The 24,964-nt window shown below is 34.1% G+C and overlaps 1 protein-coding gene across 4 annotated transcripts in view; it reads right to left on the bottom strand.

The window, feature by feature from the left end:
* Positions 1–24,964, bottom strand: part of KIAA0825 (KIAA0825 ortholog) — a 541,416-nt gene that overhangs the window by 476,281 nt on the left and 40,171 nt on the right. For 2 of the 4 annotated variants that reach the window (XM_074282081.1, XM_074282085.1), the window contains exon 2: positions 12,495–12,622. The exons of 1 other annotated variant lie outside the window; for it this stretch is intronic. Coding sequence is in view for 1 of the 3 variants with exons in the window: in XM_074282079.1 (XP_074138180.1) it covers positions 15,193–15,210 (18 nt within the window). In the remaining 2 variants the exon portion in view is untranslated. Of the gene's footprint in view, positions 1–12,494; positions 12,623–15,192; positions 15,215–24,964 lie in introns of those variants that run through there. One more of the 4 variants, XM_074282079.1, reaches the window with a different exon arrangement.

The following is a 24,964-nucleotide window of genomic DNA, read 5'->3' as shown; positions in this document are numbered from 1 at the left end:
AATCAAGATATACAAATGAGGTTCAGAGAAAGAATAAACACAGAGGTATTAGGGGAGAAAGAAAGCTTGTAGTTCTGAAAACCCACTCACATTGAAAATGGGTTCAATACGTACATATTTATCATACTATGTATAGCACCCACCAAAATCTATAAATAAATAAAGGGGAGGGATGGGCAGATAAGGAAGCAGTTTGAGGGAAGAAGACGAGGGAAGATCCTTGGATGGGGGGAGGTTAAGTAATAGCAAGGCAAGTTATGGAGTAGAATTTAATTAAAGAGAGAGCAAGATAGGAAAGATTCAGGGTTTGTGTGTATGTATTTAAAATCTACATATGTATACATATATCTTTTTTTAACTGCAGCTTGCTTGGGAGTGTGGGGGGGGATGAAAGGGGGAAAAGTAAAGTGTGCAGCAGAGAACCAAAGAACAATTTACAAGGAAGTAAAGAAAAAAATGGACATACATGAATATAATTTCTTCAACTAATATATATATATATATATATATATATATATATATATATATATATATATATATATATATATATACTTTTTTGATTTGGTAATTTTATGTTATATATTTTGAATCCTCCCTGATGTTCCATTGGGCACATGATAATGTTCTCTTTTGTTTTGCTTTATTTTGTTTTGTATTTCTTTTACGTTTTTCTTTTTTTCTTACTGCTTTTTCAAATAAAACAAATTTAAAAAAAGAAAAAGAAAAACACTTCAGTGAATGCTTTCTAAAACAATTTAATCCCATCCAGCAAACACTGATGAGACATCTACTGTGTGAAAGACATTGCTCCAGCTACCAGGGATGAAAAGAAGAAAAATGATGATTCTGGCCTTTGAAAAATTCTGTTTGACTTCATTTGTTGGCATATTTATTTTATACCTACATATGTGTGTATATGTATATACACACAAACACACACACACCAATGATGCCTTTTGTTTTATTTCCCTACTGAGTACTACTATTGGTGAGTCTTGTCTGTACCTCTTATTAAACTCTTTGAGTACCTTAGTCTAATTCAGCAGTGCAGCAAATTCCATAATTATTGATTGTATCTACTATGTTCAAAGTTTTTGAACTGGATATATTCTCTGAGTCTTACTTTTCTATCTGTACTACCAGCATTTAGACATCATTACATACCAGTATATCAGGTAATCTGATTCTGTTTAAAAAAAGAAAAAAAAAGTTCTTCAGAAAAAAACTTTGTGACTTGTTATTTAAATCAAATATAATTTGTTTGAACTACCATTGAATGCTCAATATGCTGGGTTCAGCATGCTTTTCTGGTCTTTATGCATACAATTTCCTTTAGCATATTCTGTATTAAATTATTCTTCATATCCTGTTTTTATTCCTTTCATTTCATGTATACACCATCTCCCATGCCTGGAATGGACTTCTTTCTCTCTTCCTTCTCCCACCCACTAACCCACATCAAAACCTTTGAAAGGTCACACTAAGGTGCCATTTCTCCTATGATGCATTCCCTATCCTCCAACACTCACTCCCCAGCATGAAGCTTCCCTCTTGAAATGTCTAATCACACATACACACACACACACACAAACTTCATGCATCTTTAGTATGTCATAGCAGTGGGTGATACATATAGTTGGGTTGAAAGGCTTTCAGTTCATTTAGTAATTGCTCTTTATATGCTACTAATTTGTAATCACTATATACCTGAAGGTAGATGTAGTAGATCAAAGCCATCCAGGAAGACCCAGCCTTAAGAAGACCCAAGCTCAAGTAATTTACATCCTGTCCAAGCTCAAGGTAACTCTCTAAAGACTACAATAAAGTGACACTGGTGAAGGAAGCTTCCTCACTTCTTGAGTTTTTTATATCAATGCAATGAAATCACAAGTTCAGTTACTATCTCAACTCACTGTTTTTCCCTAAAGTTCTTCCCCCACTTCCAACCTTTCCTGTTAGTGTAGAGGGCAATGCCATCCTCCCAGTTTCTCAGACTCACAAACTAGAAATCATCCTGACCTCTTCACTCTCTCACCTAACAACATCCAATCTGATGGCAAAGTCTGTAAAATTCACCTTTACATCATCTCTCCTATTTTCCTGATATTGTGACCACTCTAATGTATGCTCTCATTACTTCACACTGTGGGCCTGCAGCCTCAAGTCTCTCCCTCCTTCAGTTCAGCCTCCATTCCGCCATTAAAAGGAATTTTTTTAAAGCTTGGATGTGATCAGGTCCCCTTAGAATCAAATACAGAATGTTCTGTTTGGCATTCAAGGCCCATCATTACATAGCTCCTTCCTACTTTTCCAGGCTTCATATGTCTTATCCATGTACTCTGTGATCCAGTGACACTAGCCTCCTGGCTATTTCATGTACAAGACCCTCCATCTCTTGGCTCTGGGGACTCTCTGTGGCTGTCCTTCATGTCTGAAATGCTCTCCATCTTCATCTCTGCCTATCAGCTTCCTTGGCTCGCTCAGCAGGAAAGACTTCAGGCTCCAGACTCCAGAGTTCACGATCTATCTTTGATGAGCCATATGGCAGCTTGCTGGCCTCCTTCACTTCTCCTCCTAAAGACCAAGGACTTTGACTGATCCTGACTCTGACAGATCCTGAGGCCCTCCATAGAGTTAGCCCGGACATTACAGTTCTGCACTATAGTAGAGCATCATCTTGTAATTTATACTGAATATCTATTACAAGTTAAGAACTAAGTATACAAAGAGACAAAAGCCAAAGTTCTTTAGTTTCCATAATTTCTTATTTCTACATCTTGTGTCATTTTCTTTTTTAACATCTAACTGAGAAAAATGTGAAAAGATAGCAGCAAATTAATCAAATACTTAATAAATACCTATAGATGTGAGTTGCCAAGTTTTATAGTATTATAACATCTAATGATTTCTCAGCAAAAGTTAAGAAGTAATCAGTTTTCTTGTTTAAAACATTATAGATTCATCTTTGTGATCACTTGCAAGTGATAACTTCTTTTGGGCATCAGTTTCATAGTCTACAATAATGATAATTAGGTAATCTCTATAATCCCTCCCAGATCCAAACCTATTATCTTGCCTATGATCCAAATATTTTCCTTTATTATCTATTCTACCTCTACCCATCCTCCACCTTCCATCAAAGTACCAAAGCAAAAGAGGCTAGCTCATTTCCCCTTCATCAAACTTTGTTTTGTACTTTGTCTTTAATTTTGTCACTTCAATAATTCAACTCCATACTGAACTATTCTTCAAATGTCTAGCCAATCTTTGTTGAACTTACACTGAATATGTGTTGGATGGAAGAATAAAATAAGAAACTGATACTGAAAGCTATTCAATACTACCTATAATATCAATATGGGTATACACTACTATAATGCACGTTGATAACCTTTTATACCAGTCCACCAAGAGAAATTCTCAGCAGTGATCCTCCACAGGAATTTTACGCAATAAGCTGGTGACTTTCCACTAGCTCTCTTGGCATTGCCTGGATACTGATGGTGCCTTTGGGCTTCCCATTAGTTATCACCTGGTTCTTTGTTACAAATGAACCTATCTTTTTTTTTTTTTTTTTTCCCCTCTATTCATTTGTCTCTATGAGAACTTCCTATATATATGTGACGTCCCTTTTGCAATTCTTGATTAGTAAAGTGTTGCATCCTGTATAGAAGCACCATATGTCTCTTCATTACCCTTTGGATGACACTCAATTTTAATTGTGGTAAATAGAGATTGTGGCATTCCATCCCATGGCTATATAGCATTACTGAAAGAAAAAAATTGCTAAAAAGATGGGCCTTTATTTAAGGGAGAATCTTGGGGTCGTTAAAAACATGGTTAAGTTTCCCAAAGGAAATCTAACCTACTCATGGGTTTTATGGCAACACATGAAAGTGATCCATTGGGAGAAAAATGTTGCTCCAGTGGCTCCCTAAGGCTTCAAGGACTAAAATATAAACTCCTCTGTTAAGCTTTTAAAATCTTTCACAATCTGGCCCCAACCTATCTTTGCATTTTCATTGTTTAACACATCCCCTTCTATATTCTGCAATCAAGTCAAAATGGTCCTGTTCTATTCCTTTACTCAAGACTCTTCATATTTCCCAGAATCCACTTCTGTGCTGCTTTTGCAATGGTCATAATATGTGCCTGAAATATATTAACCTCTTCATTTCTGCCTCACACAATCCCTCACTTACTTCAAGACACAGTTTAAGCACTACCTTAGGACATGAAACTCTTCCTTACACTCTATCCCTCCCCTTAACTGCTCATACTCAATTCTTAATTATTTTTATTTAATTATTTTGTATTTATGTATATTCTCTTTATATTTACTACAGATATACATATGTATATCTAGATTAACAAGTACTTGTTGCCTCATTATTACACAAATTTTTCAAGTAAAAAATTGTTTTGTTCTTTGAATACCAGATGGCTCACACTAGCATCTAGCACATAATAGGTATTAGTAAATACTTGTTTGATTTCACTATAAGTGAAAACTTCACCACAGGAGAATACAAATATTCCTTAAGAAGCTGACAGTAAAAATGTTAAGTCAACATGAAAAGCAAGTTCAAGGACAGATTAAAATTCAAAAAAGTAATGACACTCAGATAAAGTCAAGAAATAATAGGTAGATTAAGTTACTACAAACAGCTAACAGTTCTCCTTAGATTTGTACATTTTCTTCATTATTAATCCAAGATAAATGAAGACATTTAGTCATTTAGAATGGGAATTCCTATTGTTACATTGGTCGAATCTCTAGAAGCCCATTTTTTTTTTTTTTAGGTTGTTAGGATGCTGAAAAAGATATTACTTTGTTACAAAAAAAGAAAGCAAAGCTTAAAAACCTCTCTCTATTTATTAATATTTTTTAAAATGCTGTTTTTCTCTTTTTCATTAAAATACAAACCAAATCTTTGTTTCATATGAAAACTTTCTGTCCCATTCAATTTTATTTCTTAGGTCTTTTATATATGTGTGTTTATATTCACACATATATGTATAATAGATATGTATATACATATTAGACTGCTATGCAGACCATCACTGATATTTGTTTAAGTTTTAAAATACTATAATCAATTAAACAAAATATTGATAGGCATCTAATTATTCACCCAGAAAAGTAACTAAACATATTCTCTTTTCGTTTGAAATAAACCATTGTGCTTTCTATAGTAAGTTTTAAAATTTTCCCTTTGAGAAAAAGCAGACAAAAAGCAATCTTTTTATATTATTTATTATTTATATTATATATTGGTGAATATAAACTAACATAATTGTACAATTGAATCAGTTATCAGAATTTAACTACCAAATAGAACATTTGCTTATTTTCTATGTAAAAATAAAGTAGGGCCAACTTCCAGCCAAGATGGCGGCACTGAGGCAGACAGCTGTTTGAGCTCCATGTTTTCTCTCAGGACTTACTTCATGACAAGCCTCACACTTAATGCTTGACCAGAAAAGAAACCCAAAAATAATCACCAACAGAACACATGCTTGAAATTCGCCAGAGAAGGTCTGTGTTTGCTCAGGGGAGGGTCGAACAGACTGGGCACAGACTGAGGGCAGGCAGTGAGAGCGAGGCGGGCAGCTCACACAGCTTAGACGGGAGGGGGGAGGGGCTTGATCTCTTCCTTTTCTGTGAAAAGATTTTACCCCAGTGTGGATATTCCGTCTTGACAGCAAGCCAGGAGCAGCGGAGAGGGTGTAAACACCGGAGGTGAACAATAAAACCCCAGAAAGCTAGCATCTCTCAGAACCAGCCACCCCCAAACCCCACCTGGAATGACTCAGCACGTTCTCAGAGCCTCAGAGCGCAGATGCAGCTCAGACATCTCTGTCCTGTTAGTGGCTCACCGCTGCCCTCCCTCCCAGTCTGTAGAGGAAGCCCATTAACACCATCCAGCCCCATCCCCCCAAAAACAGACCAATTGTTTCTCTTGTCAATTTGTTTTCTTCGATTCCGGCTCTGACAAAATGAACAAAAAATTCAAAAGAGTAAACATTGACAGCTTCTGTATAGAGAGAGAGCAGACTTCAAATACTGAGGAGACTAAAAACAGACTGTCCCCAGAGGAATCCCCTAAGGCGGATATGAGCTGGTCCTCAATACAAAAGAATCTCATAGAGGAAATCAAAAAGGCACTCACAAGAAAGATAGAAGAGAAATGGGAAATGGAAAGGGAAGCTTGGCAAGAGAGCCTGGTGAAGTTATCCAGAGTGGATAAAGAGATCAAATCATTGAGAAATAAAATTAGTGAATTAGAAAAGGTAAACAACTCCAAGGAAAACAGGATTAGTGAGCTGGAAAAAGGTAAACAACTCCAAGGAAAACAGGATTAGTGAGCTGGATAAAGAAATCAGCTCTCTAAAAAATAAAATGGATAAAATGGAAAAAAATTCCATAGAAGAAAAAAACTCACTTAAAAACACAATTGGACAATTACAAAAAGATATAAAAAAAAGGAGTGAAGAAAATACATCATTGAAAATTAGACTCGAACAAGTAGAAATGAATGACTCAAGGAGAAACCAAGAGGTAGTCAAGCAAAACCAGAGAAATGAAACAATTGAAAAGAATGTCAAGTACCTTATTAGAAAGACAACAGACCTGGAAAACAGATCCAGGAGAGACAATTTGAGAATAATCAGACTTCCTGAAAAATGTGAGGAAAAAAAGAGCCTGGAAACTATTTTCCAGGAAATTATCAAAGAGAACTGCCCAGATGTTTTGGAAACAGAGGGTAAAATAGACACTGAAAAAATTCATCGATCACCTACTGAAAGGGACATCAAAAACACCAAGAAATATAATGGCCAAGTTCAAGAACCATCAGACGAAGGAAAAAATACTGGAAGCTGCTAGAAAAAAGCAATTCAGATATGGAGGAGCCACAATAAGGATAACCCAGGATCTAGCAGCGTCTACATTAAAAGAACGAAGGGCCTGGAATATGATATTTCGAAAGGCTAAGGAACTTGGTATGCAGCAAAGAATAACTTACCCAGCAAGAATGAGCATCCTTTTCCAGGGAAAAAGATGGACATTTAACAAAATAAATGAATTCCATCTATTCTTGATGAAAAAACCAGACCTACATAAAATGTTTGATCTTCAAATACAGAACTCAAGAGATTTCTAAAAAGGTAAAAAGAAATCTTGAGAACTATACTTCTGCCAAAAAAATATGTAAAGAGCACATATATAATTTGTCCTAGAAACTAGAGGTGGAAAGGAAATTATATCATAAAAAAGTGGAAAGTGGTGGTACTACATCTCATGAAGAGGCAAAGGTAACCTATTATATCTGAGAGAAAGAAAGGAGGGAGATGAACATAGTGTGTATCAATAGACATTCGATTTATGGTGAAACTTCTTCCACTTCATTGAAAAGTGAGAGGGAAGGAGGAAGCTAAGGGGAAGGGAATACAGAAATTGTGAGGAAAAGGGGTAAAATAAGGGGAGGAACTTTAAGGTGGGGGAGGGATACTAAAAAGGGAGGGCTGTGAAAAGCAAGTGGTGTTCACAAGTTTAATACTGGGTAGGGAGGTAAGAGGGAAGAAAAGGAGAAAAGCATAAGCCGGGGTTAACAGGATGGCAAGCAATATAGAATTAGTCATTCTAACCATAAATGTGAATGGGGTAAAGAGGAAGCAGTTAGCAGAATGGATCACAAGTCAGAATCCTACTTTATGTTGTTTACAGGAAACACACCTGAAATAGGGTAATACATTCAAACTAAAAGTAAAAGGATGGAGCAGAATCTACTAAGCTTCAGGAAAAGCCAAAAAAGCAGGGGTAGCCATCCTCATCTCACATCAAGCAAAAACAAAAATTGATCTAATCAAAAGAGATAAGGCAGGGAATTATATCCTGCTAAAGGGTAGCATCAATAATGAAGCAGTATCAATAATAAACATATATGCACCAAGTGGTGCAGCATCTAAATTCTTAAAAGAGAAATTAAGAGAGCTGCAAGAAGAAATAGACAGCAAAACTGTAATAATGGGAGATCTCAACCTTGCACTCTCAGAATTAGATAAATCAAACCACAGAATAAATAAGAAAGAAGTCAAAGAGGTAAATAGAATACTAGAAAAGTTTGATATGATAGATCTTTGGTGAAAGCTAAATGGAGACAGAAAGGTGTATACTTTCTTCTCAGCAGTTCATGGAACCTTTACAAAAATTGATCATATACTAACTAGGGCATAAAAACCTCAAAATCAAATACAGTAAAGCAGAAATAGTAAATGCATCCTTTTCAGACCATAATGCAATTAAAATTACATTTAATAAAAAGCCAGGGGAAAATAGACCAAAAAATAATTGGAAACTAAATAATCTTATACTAAAGAATGATGGGGTAAAATAGCAAATCATAGACATAATTAACTTCACCCAAGAAAATGACAATAATGAGACATCATACCAAAATGTGTGGGATACAGTCAAAGCAGTAATAAGGGGAAGTTTTATATCTCTACAGGTCTACTTGCATAAGATAGAGAAAGAGAGGGCCAATGAATTGGGCTTACAACTAAAATTGCTAGAAAAGGAACAAATTAAAAACCCCCAGACAAACACAAAATTTGAAATTCAAAAAATAAAAGGTGAGATTAATAAAATTGAAAGTAAAAAAACTATTGAATTAATTAATAAAACTATGAGTTGGTTTTATGAAAAAACCAACAAAATAGACAAACCCTTAGTAAACCTGATTAAAAAAAGGAAAGAGAAAAAGCAAATTGTTAGTCTTGAAAATGAAAAGGGAGAACTCACCACTAATGAAGAGGAAATTAGAACAATAGTTAGGAGCTACTTTGCTCAACTTTATGCCAATAAATTTGATAACTTAAATGAAATGGAAGAATACCTTCAAAAATATAGCTTGTACAAATTAACAGAGTAAGAAGTAAGTAGTCTAAATAGTCCCATTTCAGAAAAAGAAATACAACAAGCTATTAACCAACTCCCTAAGAAAAAATCCCCAGGACCAGATGGATTTACATGTGAATTCTACCAAACATTTAAAGAACAACTAATTCCAATGCTATATAAACTATTTGAAAAAATAGGGATTGAAGGAGTCCTACCAAATTCCTTTTATGACACAGACATGGTACTGATACCTACACCAGGTAGAATGAAAACTGAGAAAGAAAACTATAGACCAATCTCCTTAATGAATATTGATGATAAAATCTTAAATAAGATATTAGCAAAAAGACTTCAGAAAATCATCCCCAGGATAATACACTATGACCAAGTGGGATTTATACCAGGAATGCAGGGCTGGTTTAATATTAGGAAAACTATTAGTATAAGTGACCATATTAATAATCAAATTAATAAAAAACATATCATCTCAATAGATGCAGAAAAAGTATTTGATAAAATCCAACATCCATTCCTATTAAAAACGCTTGAGAGTATAGGAATAAATGGACTATTCCTTAAAATAATAACGAGCATATATTTAAAACCTTCAGTAAACATCATATGTAATGGTGATAAACTAGAACCTTTCCCTGTAAGATCAGGAATGAAACAAGGTTGCCCATTATCACCATTACTATTCAATATAGTACTAGAAACGCTAGCCTCGGCAATAAGAGCCGAGAAAGAGATTTAAGGAATTAGAGTAGGAAATGAGGAAATCAAATTATCACTCTTTGCAGATGACATGATGGTATACTTAGAGAACCCCAAAGACTCTGCTAAAAAGCTATTAGAAATAATTCAGAACTTTAGCAAAGTTGCAGGATACAAAATAAATCCACATAAATCTTCAGCATTTTTATACATTACCAACACAATCCAACAGCAAGAGATACAAAGAAAAATTCCATTCAAAATAACGGTCGATAGTATAAAATATTTGGGAATATATCTACCAAAGGAGAGTCAGGAATTATATGAGCAAAATTACAAAACACTTGCCACAAAAATAAAGTCAGATTTAAATAATTGAAAGACATTCAGTGCTCTTGGACAGGCCGAGCGAATATAATTAAGATGACAATACTCCCTAAACTAATCTATTTATTTAGTGCTATACCAATCAGACTCCCAAGAAAATATTTTAATGACCTAGAAAAAATAACAACAGAACTCATATGGAACAACAAAAGGTCGAGAATTTCAAGGAAGTAATGAAAAAAAAGTTAAGTGAAGGTGGTCTAGCTGTACCTGATCTAGAACTATATTATAATGCAACAGTCACCAAAACCATTTGGTATTGGCTAAGAAATAGACTAGTTGATCAGTGGCATAGGTTAGGTTCACAGGGCAAAATAGTGAATAAAAATCGCAATCTAGTGTTTGACAAACCCAAAGATCCCAAATTTTGGGATAAGAATTCATTATTTGACAAAAACTGCTGGGAAAACTGGAAATTAGTATGGCAGAAACTAGGCATGGACCCACATTCAACACCACATACTAAGATAATATCAAAATGGGTCCAAGATTTAGGCATAAAGAATGAAATCATAAATAAATTGGAGGAACATGGGATGGTTTACCTCTCGGACTTTGGAGGAGGAAGGAGTTTGTGTCCAAGGGAGAACTAGAGACCATTATTGATCACAAAATAGAAAATTTTGATTATACCAAATTAAAAAGTTTCTTTACAAACAAAACTAATGCAAACAAGATTAGAAGGGAAGTAACAAATTGGGAAAACATTTTTACAGGTAAAGGTTCTGATAAAGGCCTCATCTCCAAAATATACAGAGAATTGACTTTAATTTATAAGAAATCAAGCCATTCTCCAATTGATAAAAGGTCAAAGCATATGAATAGACAATTTTCAGATGATGAAATTAAAACTATTTCCACTCATATGAAAGAGTGTTCCAAACCACTATTGATCAGAGAAATGCAAATTAAGACAACTCTGAGATACCATTACACACCTGTCAGATTGGCTAAGATGACAGGAACAAATAACGATGAATGTTGGAGGGGCTGTGGGAGAACTGGGACACTGATGCATTGTTGGTAGAGCTATGAACGAATCCAACCATTCTGGAGAGCAATCTGGAATTATGCCCAAAAAGTTATCAAAATGTGCATACCCTTTGACCCAGCCGTACTTCTAACTGGGCTTATATCCCAAGGAACTACTAAAGAAGGGAAAGGAATCTGTATGTGCCAAAATGTTTGTGGCAGCTCTTTTCGTAGTGGCTAGAAACTGGAAAATGACTGGATGTCCATCAACTGGAGAATGGTTGGGTAAATTATGGTATATGAATGTTATGGAATATTATTGTTCTGTAAGAAATGACCAACAGGAGGAATACAGAGAGTCTTGGAGAGACTTACATCAACTGATACTGAGTGAAACGAGTAGAATGAGGGGATCATTATACACTTCAACAATGATACTGTATGAGGATGTATTCTCATGGAAGTGGATATCTTCAATCTAGAGAAGAGCTAATCCAATTCCAATTGATCAATGATGGACAAAATCAGCTACATCCAGAAAAGAAACACTGGGAAATGAGTGTAAACTGTGAGCATTGTTTTTTTTTTTGTTTGTTTGTTTGTTTTTGTTTTGTTTTATTTTGTTTCTCTTCTCAGATTATTTTTACCTTGGGAATACAATCTTTCCTTTGCAATAACAACAACAAAATTCGGTTCTGCACATATATATTGTACCTAGGACATACTATAAGATATTTAATATGTATGGGAATGCCTACCATCTAGGGGAGGGGATGGAGGGAAGGAGGGGAAAAACTCGGAACAGAAGGGAGTACAAGGGATAATGTTGTTAAAAAAAAATTTACCTATGCATATGTACTGTCAAAGAAAATGTTATAATTATAAAAATTAATAAAAAATAAATTAAAAAAATAATAGCACTTCTACCCAGAAAATTTTTTTTAAAAAAATAAAAATAAAATGAAGTAGGGCCAAACAATATCTTTCTTTAAATATGCCTTTAAAATCACAGAAACTCTTAGGTTCTATAAAACCCCAGCAGTTGGATCCACTAAATTAATGAAAATTCTTAAAACTAAATAACCTCTAAAGATATGTTATGCTATTATACATCAAGTGTGTACAAGAGGGGAAAATAAGATCAACTAGCTTTTTTCATGTTTTAAAATATATTTCCTCCAATTACATATTAAACTTTTAAACATTGTAAAATAATTTGAGTTTTGAATTCTATTCCTTCCTCCTTCTCCTCTCCCTTTCCTGAGACAATAATCAATTTGATATAGATTATACATGTACATGCAAGTAAAACATTTCTATATTAGTCATTTTGTACTAGAAGACGAATAGAAAATAAGAATGAAAAAAATTTAAATGGCATTTAGTCTGTATCAAGATAATATAATTTCTTTTTCCAAAAGCAGAACCTTTTCCAATGATTATCTAGCAACATATAATCTCAAAATTAAGAGATATCTCAGCATTTATCTAATCAATCTAGTCAATTTGTAATTACTTATCCGTTTTTTTTGTGAATGGGCCTTCACAAGTGTTTCTTTGGGCCATTGCCCAGTTCCAGATCACAGGGCTGAAGGAGAATTTGCACAGGGAATGATGTTCCTCAGTAGCGATGCTCTGGGCTTCCTATAGAGATAGGAGGAAGTCAGAATGCCAGTGGAGTGACTGAGACCCTAGACTGAGGAAGAGGGTCTCATCCCCAGTATCTAATTTAGCTTACAGAGAAATTACCAAGGCAAGAATCCAAGACCAAAGGGGGAGCTTACAGTTCAGTGATTTTGATCCAACAGGGCTCTAGCCCAGAGATAGGGATTTGTTATGGTTGCTTGTCCTTTGTTCTTGAAAAGGATTAATAACCCTGCAAGAATGTGTCTCAGCTTGCATGTGAACTGGACATAAGTGAATCTGTTGCACAAGGCCATCAGCTTCACTTTGGTCACGGGAGTCCGGTGGCAAAACAAAAGTCCAGATGAGTAGTGATAGCCCAGAATGCAGGGAGTGATCTTGACCTTGATCACAAGATCCTTATTCTCTCAAACACATCTGCATCAGAAGGTGCAGGATCCTGACAGGTTTAACCTGTGTTTACTTCTCTGAAATTCTAACCTTACAGCAGCAATCTACTTTTGCAAACCCACACCCAGGTCAGGAATTTGCAGAGCTTAGAGGAGGTTGGGAAGGGAAGGATGAGAAACAAATGAGAAGTTGCCCTGGATCAGACCATTGAGAGAGAACTAAAAATTTGAGGTCTCCAGCCTGTCCCTGAGATCCTAGAATAACATAATAAAGTTCCACAAAAGCTGCAATAAGGCCGGTCCAGATTTTCCCTCTACAAGTATTGCAGATTCCAGCTCTGACAACAAGTCTGTAGTCAGGAAATGTAGTCAGACTAAAAGAATAGGAAAATCAAGAACCCCATCAATAAAAAGCTATTATGGTAGCAAGGCTCCTTAAGACATAAATACAGTAGAAAATGACGGCAAAACATAGAAGCAATGTCTCAAAATAACATAGCTTAAGAAAAAAATCCTTGAAGAAATAAAAAGCAAGACTTTAAAAAGTTTTTAAATGTTTTTATATGGAATGAGAACACTTTAGGGGGAAAATGGAAAATCAATGAGTTACAGAATTCAAAAGGGAATAATTAATAGCTTGGCAACGAGGTATAAAACTCAGTTCAAACTACAACCCCCTTGACCTATGCCTTCATAAAACATGAAGAAATATTAAAATAAAGCCAAAAGGCTAAGAAAATAAAAGAAAATGTAAGATTTCTAATAGAAAAAATAACTGACCTAGAAAGCAGGCTAAGAGAGGAAAAAATGACCTATACTTCTTATTTCTTTTTTAAAAAATAATAACAGCTTTTTTATTTTTCAAAATACATGCATGGATAGTTTTCAACTTTTATCCCTGCAAAACCTTGTGTTCAAATTTTTCTCCCTCCCTCACACCTCCTCTTTCCCCTAAATAGCAAGCAATCCATAGGTTAAACATGTGCAATTCTTCTAAACATATTTCCACATTTATCATGCTCCACAAGAAAAATTAGATCAAAAAGGAAAAAAAATAGGAAAGAAAAAAATAAGCAAGCAAATGACAACAACAATAAAAGATGAAAGTAATATGTTGTGATCCATATTCAATCCACTTAGTCCTTCCTCTGTGTGTAGATGATGACTCTATCACAAGTCTTTTGGAATTGCCCTGAATCACCTCATTGTTGAAAAAGAGTCATGTCCATCAGAACTGATCATCACATAATCTTATTGTTGGCTATGTACAATGTTCTCTCATTTCACTCAGCATAAGATCATGTCTCTCCCAGCTTTCTGAAATCAGCCTGCTCATCATTTCTTATAGAACAATAATATTCCATAACATTCATATACCATAGCTTATTCAGTCACTCTCCAGTGAATGGGCATTCACTCACTTTACACTTCTATGCCACTATAATATGGGCTACTACAAACACTTTTGTCCATGTGGGTCCTTTCCCCTTTTTTTATGAGCTCTTTGGGATATAAATCCAATAAAGGAACTGCTGGATCAAAAGGTATGCACGGTTCGATACCCCTTTGAGAAAATTGTTCTCTAGAATGGTTGGATTAGCTCACTACTCCATCAACAATGCTATTAGTTAGGCTTATTTCAATAAATCTTAAAACTACCAGATCTCTAATACCAGAGGACTATATAAAAATAGAAATATTCTACCAGTCATCTCCTGAATAAACTGGAAAATTAAAATTCCAAGGAATATCACGGACAAAGACTAAAGCTTTCAGGGCAAAGAAAAAAGTCCTAGAAAACAACTAGAAAGAATTCCAGTATGAAGAAGCCACCATCAGGATCACATGTGATTTAGTAGCCATCAAAGTAAAGAAACAGAAAATTTGGAATACATTATTTTAAAATACAAAGGATATACACTTACAGCTAAGAATAATTTACTCAGCAAAATTGAGAATAATATTAGGGAGGGAGGGAAAAGATTTTTTTAAGGAAAGGATTTTTAATGAAATAAAGGACCTTCAAGCATTCCTAATGAAAATGCAAGAATGGCAGAGAAACTCTGAAATTCAAACATAGGAGTGAAGAGAAACATAAAACAGTGAATGAGATTTAAAGAAAAAACTAAACAAAGATAAACTGCTTATATTCAAATATGGGGAGATGATGAATGTACTCACTTTGAACCCTCTCACCATCAAACTAGAAGACCTAATAGACAAAGCCTGGGAATGGTTTTGTAATGTCTTGATGATCTTAAGAAAAAATAAGATGAGAGGAGAAGAGATTGTACACTAGAAGAAAAGGAGTAGTGAAAGGAAGGCTGGGGAAAATTATCTCATATTATCAAGATGCACAACTAGATATCTATACAAACAAGGAGTGGCTGAAGGAAATGTCTAACAAACTTCACTCTTATCTGAGATGGTCAAAAGCAAAAATATACATTTGCACAGCTGGGTAGAGCAATATATATCATTCATTAGGGAAACAGGAAAGAAGGGAGAGAAGGGAGAGTTAGAGGATAGGCAGACTATGGGAAAGATAATAAACTCTAAAGATGTACAAAAATATGCCCATATATTAGGGATCAAAACAAATTACAGCATCTAAAAATATTCTGAAATATTATTATACTGAACTCTTAATAAGTCTATGACTAACCAGAATTCCACGGACTAATGATGAAACATGTTGCTCACTTCCTGACAGAGAAGTAAGGAACTCAGAATGAAACAAATATTGTTTTGGACATAGCCAATGTAGAAGGCTGTTTTGGTTTATGATAAATGTTTGTAATTTGTTTTATTTTTTTTCTTATATTCTTAATTGCAGGGAGGAGTTTGAGGGAAGAATGTGAAGATATATCTTGGCTGATTAAAATAAATAAAATATGTGAAAAGAAAAGGTTTAGATTGTAAAAGTCCAAAGGTGTATTTTGGTTCCCTTAGGAAAAGGAAGATATCAGAGTTTACTCTATGAGATTGTGACATATTTACAAGAAAGGCAAGAGGAAATCACTTTGGGAACTGTGCAGAGAATGGATTGTAGTGAATGAGTAATTGGAATATGTTATTTATATGAAAAATCATGGCAAAGCCAGCCTGACTGAAAAAAATTAATGTTAATTTCCAGGGAGATTTTTAAGTAATAATTCATTGTTGTACAGTAGAAGCTAACGTTTAAATACTAAACTGTATTTATTTAAATAGACCTGAAACTCATTGCTATTTCTAGTATGAATATTCTGGATACAAATGCTCTTTTTAAAAAGTGGCAGCCAAATATCGCTCTTCTTCCTCAGTTTTTAAGAATCACAAGTAATAGAACCTCCAAGCATTCCCTACTAAGCATGACAAAAATGAATCTGCATCGCTTCTATTTACAGAATCTAATAGTTTTAAGAACTGAGTATCTGTCCAACCAATCTCATTTATCCCTATCTGAACAAGAACCCATTTTATAATATATATTGCAAATGAGAATCCAACTTTTGCTTGAAAAGTTCTAATGAGGAGAGTCCAGTCCCTCTTGAAGCAGTTTGTTTTTTTTTTCTCTCAAATATAACAATACCTAATCCTTACACTGATTTCCTAAATCTGCCTCACACATTTTGCAACCCCTCTGGGGTTTCTACAACAATTGACTATTAATTTATGTTGAATGAAGATTAAAAGTAAAAAGAGAAGAGGATAAAGCAACAAACTTGGACTGACTTTGGGAGACAATGAAGAAAAGTCTGGTAAGGTGTGATCCATGGGATTGCAGAGAGTTAGGCATGACTGAACCATCCCTGTAAGATATTTTATAATTTTCTATAGAATGTTTATGTCCCCATCTAGTTGAAGGAGAAGGCAAGTACGTGGCACAGTGCACAGAGTGCCATTTCTGAAGTCAGGAAGATCTGAGTTCAAATCCAGTCTCACATATTTACTAAGAGTATGACCATGGGAAAGTCACTTAAGCCTCTCTGACTCAGTTTCCCCATCTGTAAAATGATCTGTGGAAGGAAATATCAAGTCATTCCTGTATCCTTGTAAAAAAAACAATACAAAGAGTCTGAAACAACTAAACAACAAAAAGTTGAAAGGAATCAGAGTTGAACTTACATAAAACTCTAAAGTCTTCTAAAATTGCCTTTTTTCATCCTTATCCTTGATTTCTATTTTCTTTCCTCTAAAGCAACTCTGGACCATATTTCATTGCCAATTGTTTTCCTGTTTTCCTGACAACTTGCAAGTCTGAAGGGAGGAAGACTCAGTGCCTAAAGAAAAGACTAGGCCAGAGTGGAGGTCTGAGCCACACAGCCCCACCACTGTTTGAATACGTGGACTGCCAGTGCAGAGGCACTTCTGGATGCCCTTACTTCCATTGGAAAGATGATTAGGATCTGTCAGTGGCTGCTCCAGATCTACTTCCAGTGAATGGCAGTGGGGTGGGGTTCTATCAAAGGCTTCTTTCAGGACCTGGAGCCCTCGGTATTGAGGGGCAGGTCAGCAGATCTCATTGCTTGATGATCACAGATCAGAACTCCTCCTTAGTTCAGAAACCCTAACCTAATTCATCTTTCCTTTCTCTTCTTTGTCCCTAGATTTCCAGACATATATTTTATGCTTTCAAGCACATCTGATATATCTTAATGTGAGGATAATGATGTTTTCGCACCATTTGGTCCCCCTTTACATATTTGTTTCATTGAGTAAGAAAACTTCGATATTATTTCTATCTCTGGTAATTAATTTCTTTCTTTAAAGTGTTATTAGGGGGGATTCTCCAGATTAGTTATAGAAATCTTAAAACTCTAATAATGACAGAACTTTATTATAACTTCAAAAAACATTAGCTATGAATATGATCTAAAATTGAGATTTTAAAAAATGATCTCCAAATGAAAATGCAGGGGGAAAAATTTCATGAAAACAATATAGTGAATTTCTTACCAACTTTTCTTATGAGTAAAGTGGACTAAATTATGTCTTAGATCTCTTTCTATGTCTTCATCTTGTGACTTCTTATTTAATTTTTAATTTTCTATAATATATCATTCATAGTATATGTTTTTTGAAATCTATAAAATCAAGGGAAAGATAATTTGTTGTGGGTTAGAACAAATTCATATGGGGAAAACCCAAAATTCTATTTAAAAAGGAATCAGTGAAAATAAGTATTGGGTTTCTTCAAGTTAAATCTGAAAATCCATCACGGTAGATGCATTTTATTTTATTTGCTGCTTAACATATCTCAACAGTGAATCTATCATATCAACATAGTCATCATGATTCAAGCTGCAAATAATAGAGAGTGTCAGTGTCAATTTTGCTTTCTCACACTTGCTTCCCTTCACTTCATCTGATTTTAATAATCCCTGTCAAACCACAAACAGTCCAAATTACCTTCCTGACACAGAAGCTTTCAAGGAGGAGACAGAATCTCAACTTTCATTTAGTGACTACAAAAGAAAGCTGTCCAGCTGGACAAATATTATTTCCACACTTGACAATCTCTACAGTTAAGCATGCATTTTAATTTTAACTAAAGCTGCCAAGAGTTTGATATGAGCTTCTTGTTTAGTGTAGATTGACTCACAGGATTAACAGACCAACAACTATAATTGTGTTGAAAGAACCCAGCATTTTCTGCTAGGAGATTCAATTCAACAAATATTTATTAAAAGGTAAATCATAAGCTGTAGCTGAGAGGCCAAAGAAAATATATAAGGGGGGAATATACATTGTAGCTAAATTAGGAAGATGGCAATTAGTACTATAGATTAGTATATAGCATAAAAAAATTACATGTGCTGGTTAAAATTTTTAGGATGTTTCATAAATAAAATTAATTATGAAATTTGCTAGGTTTACATAAATGAAGATAAAAGAGAAGAGAATGGAATCTAATGCTGATTACTTTGGACAGATAAAGGAAAGCAAAAGAATCACTTAACTTTAGACATACAGAATGACCTCGTTTTGTAGTTGAAGAAAATTAGGAGCAGAGTAGTTATATTCATTTGCCAAAATGATAAATATAAAAAGTGGCAGATATGGGATTCAAACTCAGTAGTCTGCCTCCAAATTCTATGACCTTTACACTCAACTACACTGCATCACACCAAAGTAAATTTGTTAGCATAATTCACATTTACAGATTTCATTATTAATGTAATTTATTTTCCTGATATAATAGTGAAAGTACATTCATGTTCTATGTTGTGAGATTAGAAAGTGATTAAAATTTGAGATGATGGCTAGAGATTGAATTTGAGGAAAATAAATTTGGAAGAATTTGAGGAAAAGTTGGATGAGAAATGAGCTAAAAATGAAAAAAGGCTCAATTAAAAGGAATTACTCAAACTGAAGAAAAAAGGAAGGAGGTTAAAGACTTGAAAAAGACTCAAGGAGAAAAGAAAAGGATAAAGTATTTGGTAAAACAAGGTAAGTAAAGGGAGGTAAGAAAAAATAATAAAAGACACTGATAAAGAAAATAGTTAAGTAAAAGAAAGTATTTTTCTTAAACATTAGAAAAGAGAAAGTCTATAATTAAAGAAGGTAGCTATGTTAAAAAAAATTACTGAAAAGAAAATTTGTTGAGAGCTATGAAATTGCTAAGCTTTAGGAAAAAGCTGTAAATCTTAATCAGCTACTTATGAAATAAGAAGGAAATATCTATCATAAATTTTTAAAAAATAATTGATTTTTTTTGTTTTTACATTTTCTTCATTTCACATTAGAAATATCTCTATCAAAGAATCATTCTTTACAATAAAGAATTTTTTAAATAAAAATAAAAAAGCAGATCACCAAAATAGCTAATAGATAATTAAATTCAGTAGTAAAATAGTATGATGCCATGTTCTACAGGCACAGCTCTCCATCCCTTCACTTCCATCGTGACAAAGAAGGAAAGGAAGTACACCATTTTCAAATCTTCTTTGGGACCAAACTTAGTCAGTAGAATTACTTATTTACACTTACAAACACATACACACTTGTTCATTTTCAACATTTTTTTCATTTATATTATTATTGTCACTGTAAGTACTTTTTCTGGTACCTTATTTAACTTTGCATCAGTTCATATATGTTTTCCCATATTTTCCTGTAGTCTTTATATTTACCACTTCATATTCATGTAATATAATGTGACTAATAATTATCCCAAATATGGGTATCTGCATTGTTTTGAAGCCTTTGCTCTACAAAAAGTGCTGATAAAAATATTTTGGTATCTATTGGAACTTCCTATCTTTGACATCCTTGTGATGTACCCCTAGTAATAAGCTCTCTAGATCCAAGAATATGGACCTTTTGATTAAAAAAACAAACAAACAAGCATAATTTCAGATAATTTTCGAGAAGTTACATCAATTTGCATCTCCACCAAAATAAGCCTGTCTTTTTACAACCATTACAACATTGACTATTCATATATCCTGTCATCTTCACAAATTTGCTCAGCATAAGGTAAAACTTCAGAGTTATTTTGATTTACGGTTTTTATAATTAATGAATTGTAGCAACCTTTCATTTGGTTATTTTTGTTACACTTTTGATTTTATTGATGTTTTGTTTTTACATTACAAACATTACAGATAATTCCCACCTTATAAAAAGTGTCCTGCAACCAAAGTCAAACTATAAATCACCTCATGAAAGATCATACAACATTTCACATCTCTAATATACTCTCTCATTTATTTTTAAAAATATTAATAGAAATATATTTTCTTTCCTCTCACTTCCAAGAAAAAAAAAACAAATTTCTTTTATCAAATATGCATAGTAGCAAAACATATTGCCATAGCATGGGTATACATAAATATGTTCCATTGCACACCTTAAATCTATCGCCTCTCAAAAATAGCTAAAATATTTCATCATCAGTTCCCTGAAATCATAAATGTACATTGTATTGATTGCTTTCAATTCCCATTCAATAACTGATATAATTTCTATCATATCCAATTTTCCTAAAATTCTACTCATATCATATTTTCTTTCTTGTTTTTGAAAAAAACATATTTATCTAGGGATGAGCAGGTTAAATTGAGCCCTGCCTCATCAATTTGCAGTTCATTTTCTATTTTTCCTTATAATATAATTTATAAGGATGCATATATATATGCTAAGTATTAAAATAAATACATTATCTATGTCATCATTCACCAAAATGTAGTTTCACACTTTATCTTTTTTTTTTTTTTTTTTGTATTCATTTTTCCAAATTACCCCCCTTCCCTCTATTCCCTCCCCCCGATGACAGGCAATCCCATACATTTTACATGTGTTACAATATAGTCTAGGTACAATACATGTGTGTGAATATCATTTTCTTGTTGCACAATAAACATTAGAATCCGAAGGTACATGCAACCTGGGCAGACAGATATTAGTGCTAACAATTTACATTCACTTCCCAGTGTTTCTTCTCTGGGTGTAGCTATCTCTGTCCATCATTGATCAACTGGAAGTGAGTTGGATCTTCTTTATGTTGAAGATTTCCACTTCCATCAGAATACATCCTCATACAGTATTGTTGTTGAAGTGTACAGTGATCTTCTGGTTCTGCTCATTTCACTCAGCATCAGTTGATTTAAGTCTCTCCAAGCCTCTCTGTATTCCTCCTGCTGGTCATTTCTTACCGAGCAATAATATTCCATAACCTTCATATACCACAATTTACCCAACCATTCTCCAACCGATGGACATCCATTCATCTTCCAGTTTCTAGCTACAACAAAAAGAGCTGCCACAAACATTTTGGCACATATATGTCTCTTTCCGCTCTTTAGTATTTCTTTGGGATATAATCCCAGTAGTAGCGCTGCTGGGTCAAAGGGTATGCACAGTTTGATAACTTTTTGGGCATAATTCCAGATTGCTCTCCAGAATGGCTGGATTCTTTCGCAACTCCACCAGCAATGTATTACACTTTATCTTTTTTTTAAACTAAGTCTTTCTGCGTTTCCTTGTTTGAAACAATAACTACTGCTACTGCTTTTTTTGTTCTTAGCTGAGACAATAGATTTTTGCTTCAACTTCATATTTTAACTGTGTGAATCTTTATGTTTCCAGTATGCTTTTTGTAAACAACATATTGCTAATTTTCATTTCTAATCCATTCTGCTCTTCCATTTTGGATGAGCTTATACCATTTACAATTATGAAAGTTAATTGTTTACTTACTTCTATTCTTTTCTTATACTTTTCTTCTCTATGTTCCTCTCTTTATATCAAGTTATTACATTTTAATTTTTTCCTTATAATTTTTTCTTCACCATCCCTTCTCCAAGCTTAAGGCTTATTTTTCTTATGACTAATTCCTTCTTGAATATTTTCTCATTTTCCTTTCCTTCTTCCTATCTGTTTTGATGTTGTTTTAACTCTGAGAACTAACTTAAAATTCCTAAATTTGATTTGATCCTTAGTGTAGGTAAGACCTAGAAATCAACTCTTGAGGCCTTAGCCACAAATATTAGACAGGAAAAAGAAAAAGACTTTTATAATGTCAGGGATGACCAAGGCACAAACCTAAGGGAATGACTAAAAATACCTATAATCAAAAAAAAAAAAAAAAAAAAAAGTTCAAAGGAAAAAAAAAAACAACTGGCATGAAAAACTATTAGAATTCTTCAAAGAAAAGACATGAGAGTTTTTTAAAGATATTACAAAATAAGTGAGAACTATAGAAGACTGATTTTTAAAAAAAAACATCAACAGTTTAACAGAAGTCAAAATCTTACCCTAGTAACTCTCTAAAAAAACCTAAGTTTTTAAAAAAATCAATATGGACCAAACAGAATTTAATAGAAGGCAACAAAAAAATTTAAAACAAAATCCAAAGAATGAAAAAACAGAGAAAAATGTTAGATGCTATAAAACATAACTGACCTGGAAAGCAGATCAAGGAGAGGTAACTTAAGAAACACAGGAGCAGTGGTCCTCAAACTATGGCCCATGGGCCAAATGCGGCCCACTGAGGACGTTTATGGGGCCAGCCTATGGCAAAATCAGACCCAAAGTGACATTGGACCTAAACTCGCGTTAGCAACACACACTTCTGGCACTGGGCTGAGGCGGCTGAGACAGAATGTGAAGCGCTCCAACAGTCTGAGAGATAGTGAACTGGCGCCCTATTTAAAAAGTTTGAGGACCACTACAGGATTACCTAAAATCTATGACCCAAAAAGAACATGGATATTCTATTTCATGAAATCATTAAAATAAACTTTCCCAACATTTTAGAACAAGAAGCAATATGAAAATAGAAAATATTCACCAATCACTTCATGAAAGAAATTCCAAAGTTGAAGATTCCAGGAAATGCCCTTGCCAAAAATCAGAACTTCCAGACAGAAGAAAAAGATGCAAACAAGCACAAATTAATCTTTGCAATTCTTTTTGAGATACACAAGCAGTTCTTTAAAAAAAAAAAAAAAAAAAAAGGAAAGGAAAAAAATCTTAAGTATGGAAGACAAGAAACATTTTGCAATAATTTGTACTTTGTAGTTAGCTTTTGTATATCTACCATAGCAAAGTCACTACTAGCTACATACCAAGTACAGACTACTTGGCAAAGTGAAGGAATCTGAATAATTGTTCCCCCATTCTAGGTTACTAGAGACAATTAAGTTGATCTTCAAAAGTGGAAGTGTAACATTAATGGAGGAAACAAGCTTTAAAAAGGATCGGATAATTGTATAAATATGTATACATATATTCGATTTTACATATTTTTATCATGTTTAACATATGTTAGATTACTTGCCATGTAGGGGAGGGGATGGTAGAAGGGGGGATTGGAACACAAGGTTTTGCAAGAATTAATATTGAAAAATTATCCATGCATGTGGTTTGAAATTAAAAAGCTTTAATAAAAAAAGAATAAATAAATACATAAATAAGGATCTGAAATGGCAGAAGGGTGAAGAAAGGATGTCATACAAAGAAAGGAAGAAAAAGAACAATTGCAGATGTGCAGCTAAAGTAAAAATTTGTGCTCTTCTAGAAGAGAAGCAAGTTGTATGATCTGCGGTAGGAGTATTATGTTGGTTAAGAGTGACAAAAGCAGAAACACATAAACTAGGGAAGAGTAGTGATTGCTAACTCCATACTTGGGAACTGAGGCCTAATAAAAAGCAACAAATGTATGCTGTCCTCTCAAAGGATGCATTCCATATCAGAGGACCTTTCAAGCTGGATCCCAAAAGGATAATTACTATTTCTGAGGATCTATGTAAGTGTAAAAGAAATAGTGAAGAATTTAGAAATCATTGCTAAAGATTAAAAAAAAAAGTCTTGGGCAAGATATTGAAGACCACAAGAGTAATATGTTTTTCTAATTGTTCTCCATTGGAATTTAAGGGATGAAGAAGAAAATTAATTTGAAAAGTGAACAGCAGGCTAGGATGCTTGATAGTGGGATTTGCAATTCTGGACCAGGGCTTACCATGTAAGGATAACACAATTTTAGATTTGGAAGAAACATTAGCAATTATCAAATCCAACATATCTGAAAGACTGTCCAGAATAATTTATTGACAAGTGGCCATCTGTCCCCAGTTTGAAGACCTCCAAATAAGAGTGACCCTACCATTTCCAGAGGCAGGGCATCCCACTGTTCATCTCTCATTTTTATTAATTGTTTTCCCCCTTGTATCAGCCCTCAATATGTCTCTTTCCTTTTCTATCTATTGCTCCTAGTCTTGTTCTCTGGAACCAATCAAGATACATAATTCTTCTTCCTTTACTGACAGTCTTTCAAGCACTTGAAAACTCAAATCTCATCTTAAGTCTTCAATAGCCCCTTTTCTTGTTGTTCAGTCACAACCAAGTCCTCATGACCTCATCAGAGATTTTCTTAACAAAGATTTGTCATTTCCTTCTTCAGTTCATCTTATATATAGTACCTGAGGCCAGATCTGAAGCCCTCCTGATTCTTGAGCTGGGGCTT

The sequence above is a fragment of the Sminthopsis crassicaudata genome, chromosome 1 (genome assembly GCF_048593235.1).
Source record: "Sminthopsis crassicaudata isolate SCR6 chromosome 1, ASM4859323v1, whole genome shotgun sequence".
Classification (NCBI taxonomy): domain Eukaryota; kingdom Metazoa; phylum Chordata; class Mammalia; order Dasyuromorphia; family Dasyuridae; genus Sminthopsis; species Sminthopsis crassicaudata.
The sequence above is the reverse complement of the archived record's forward strand: the minus strand, read 5'-3'. Positions and strand labels throughout refer to the sequence as shown.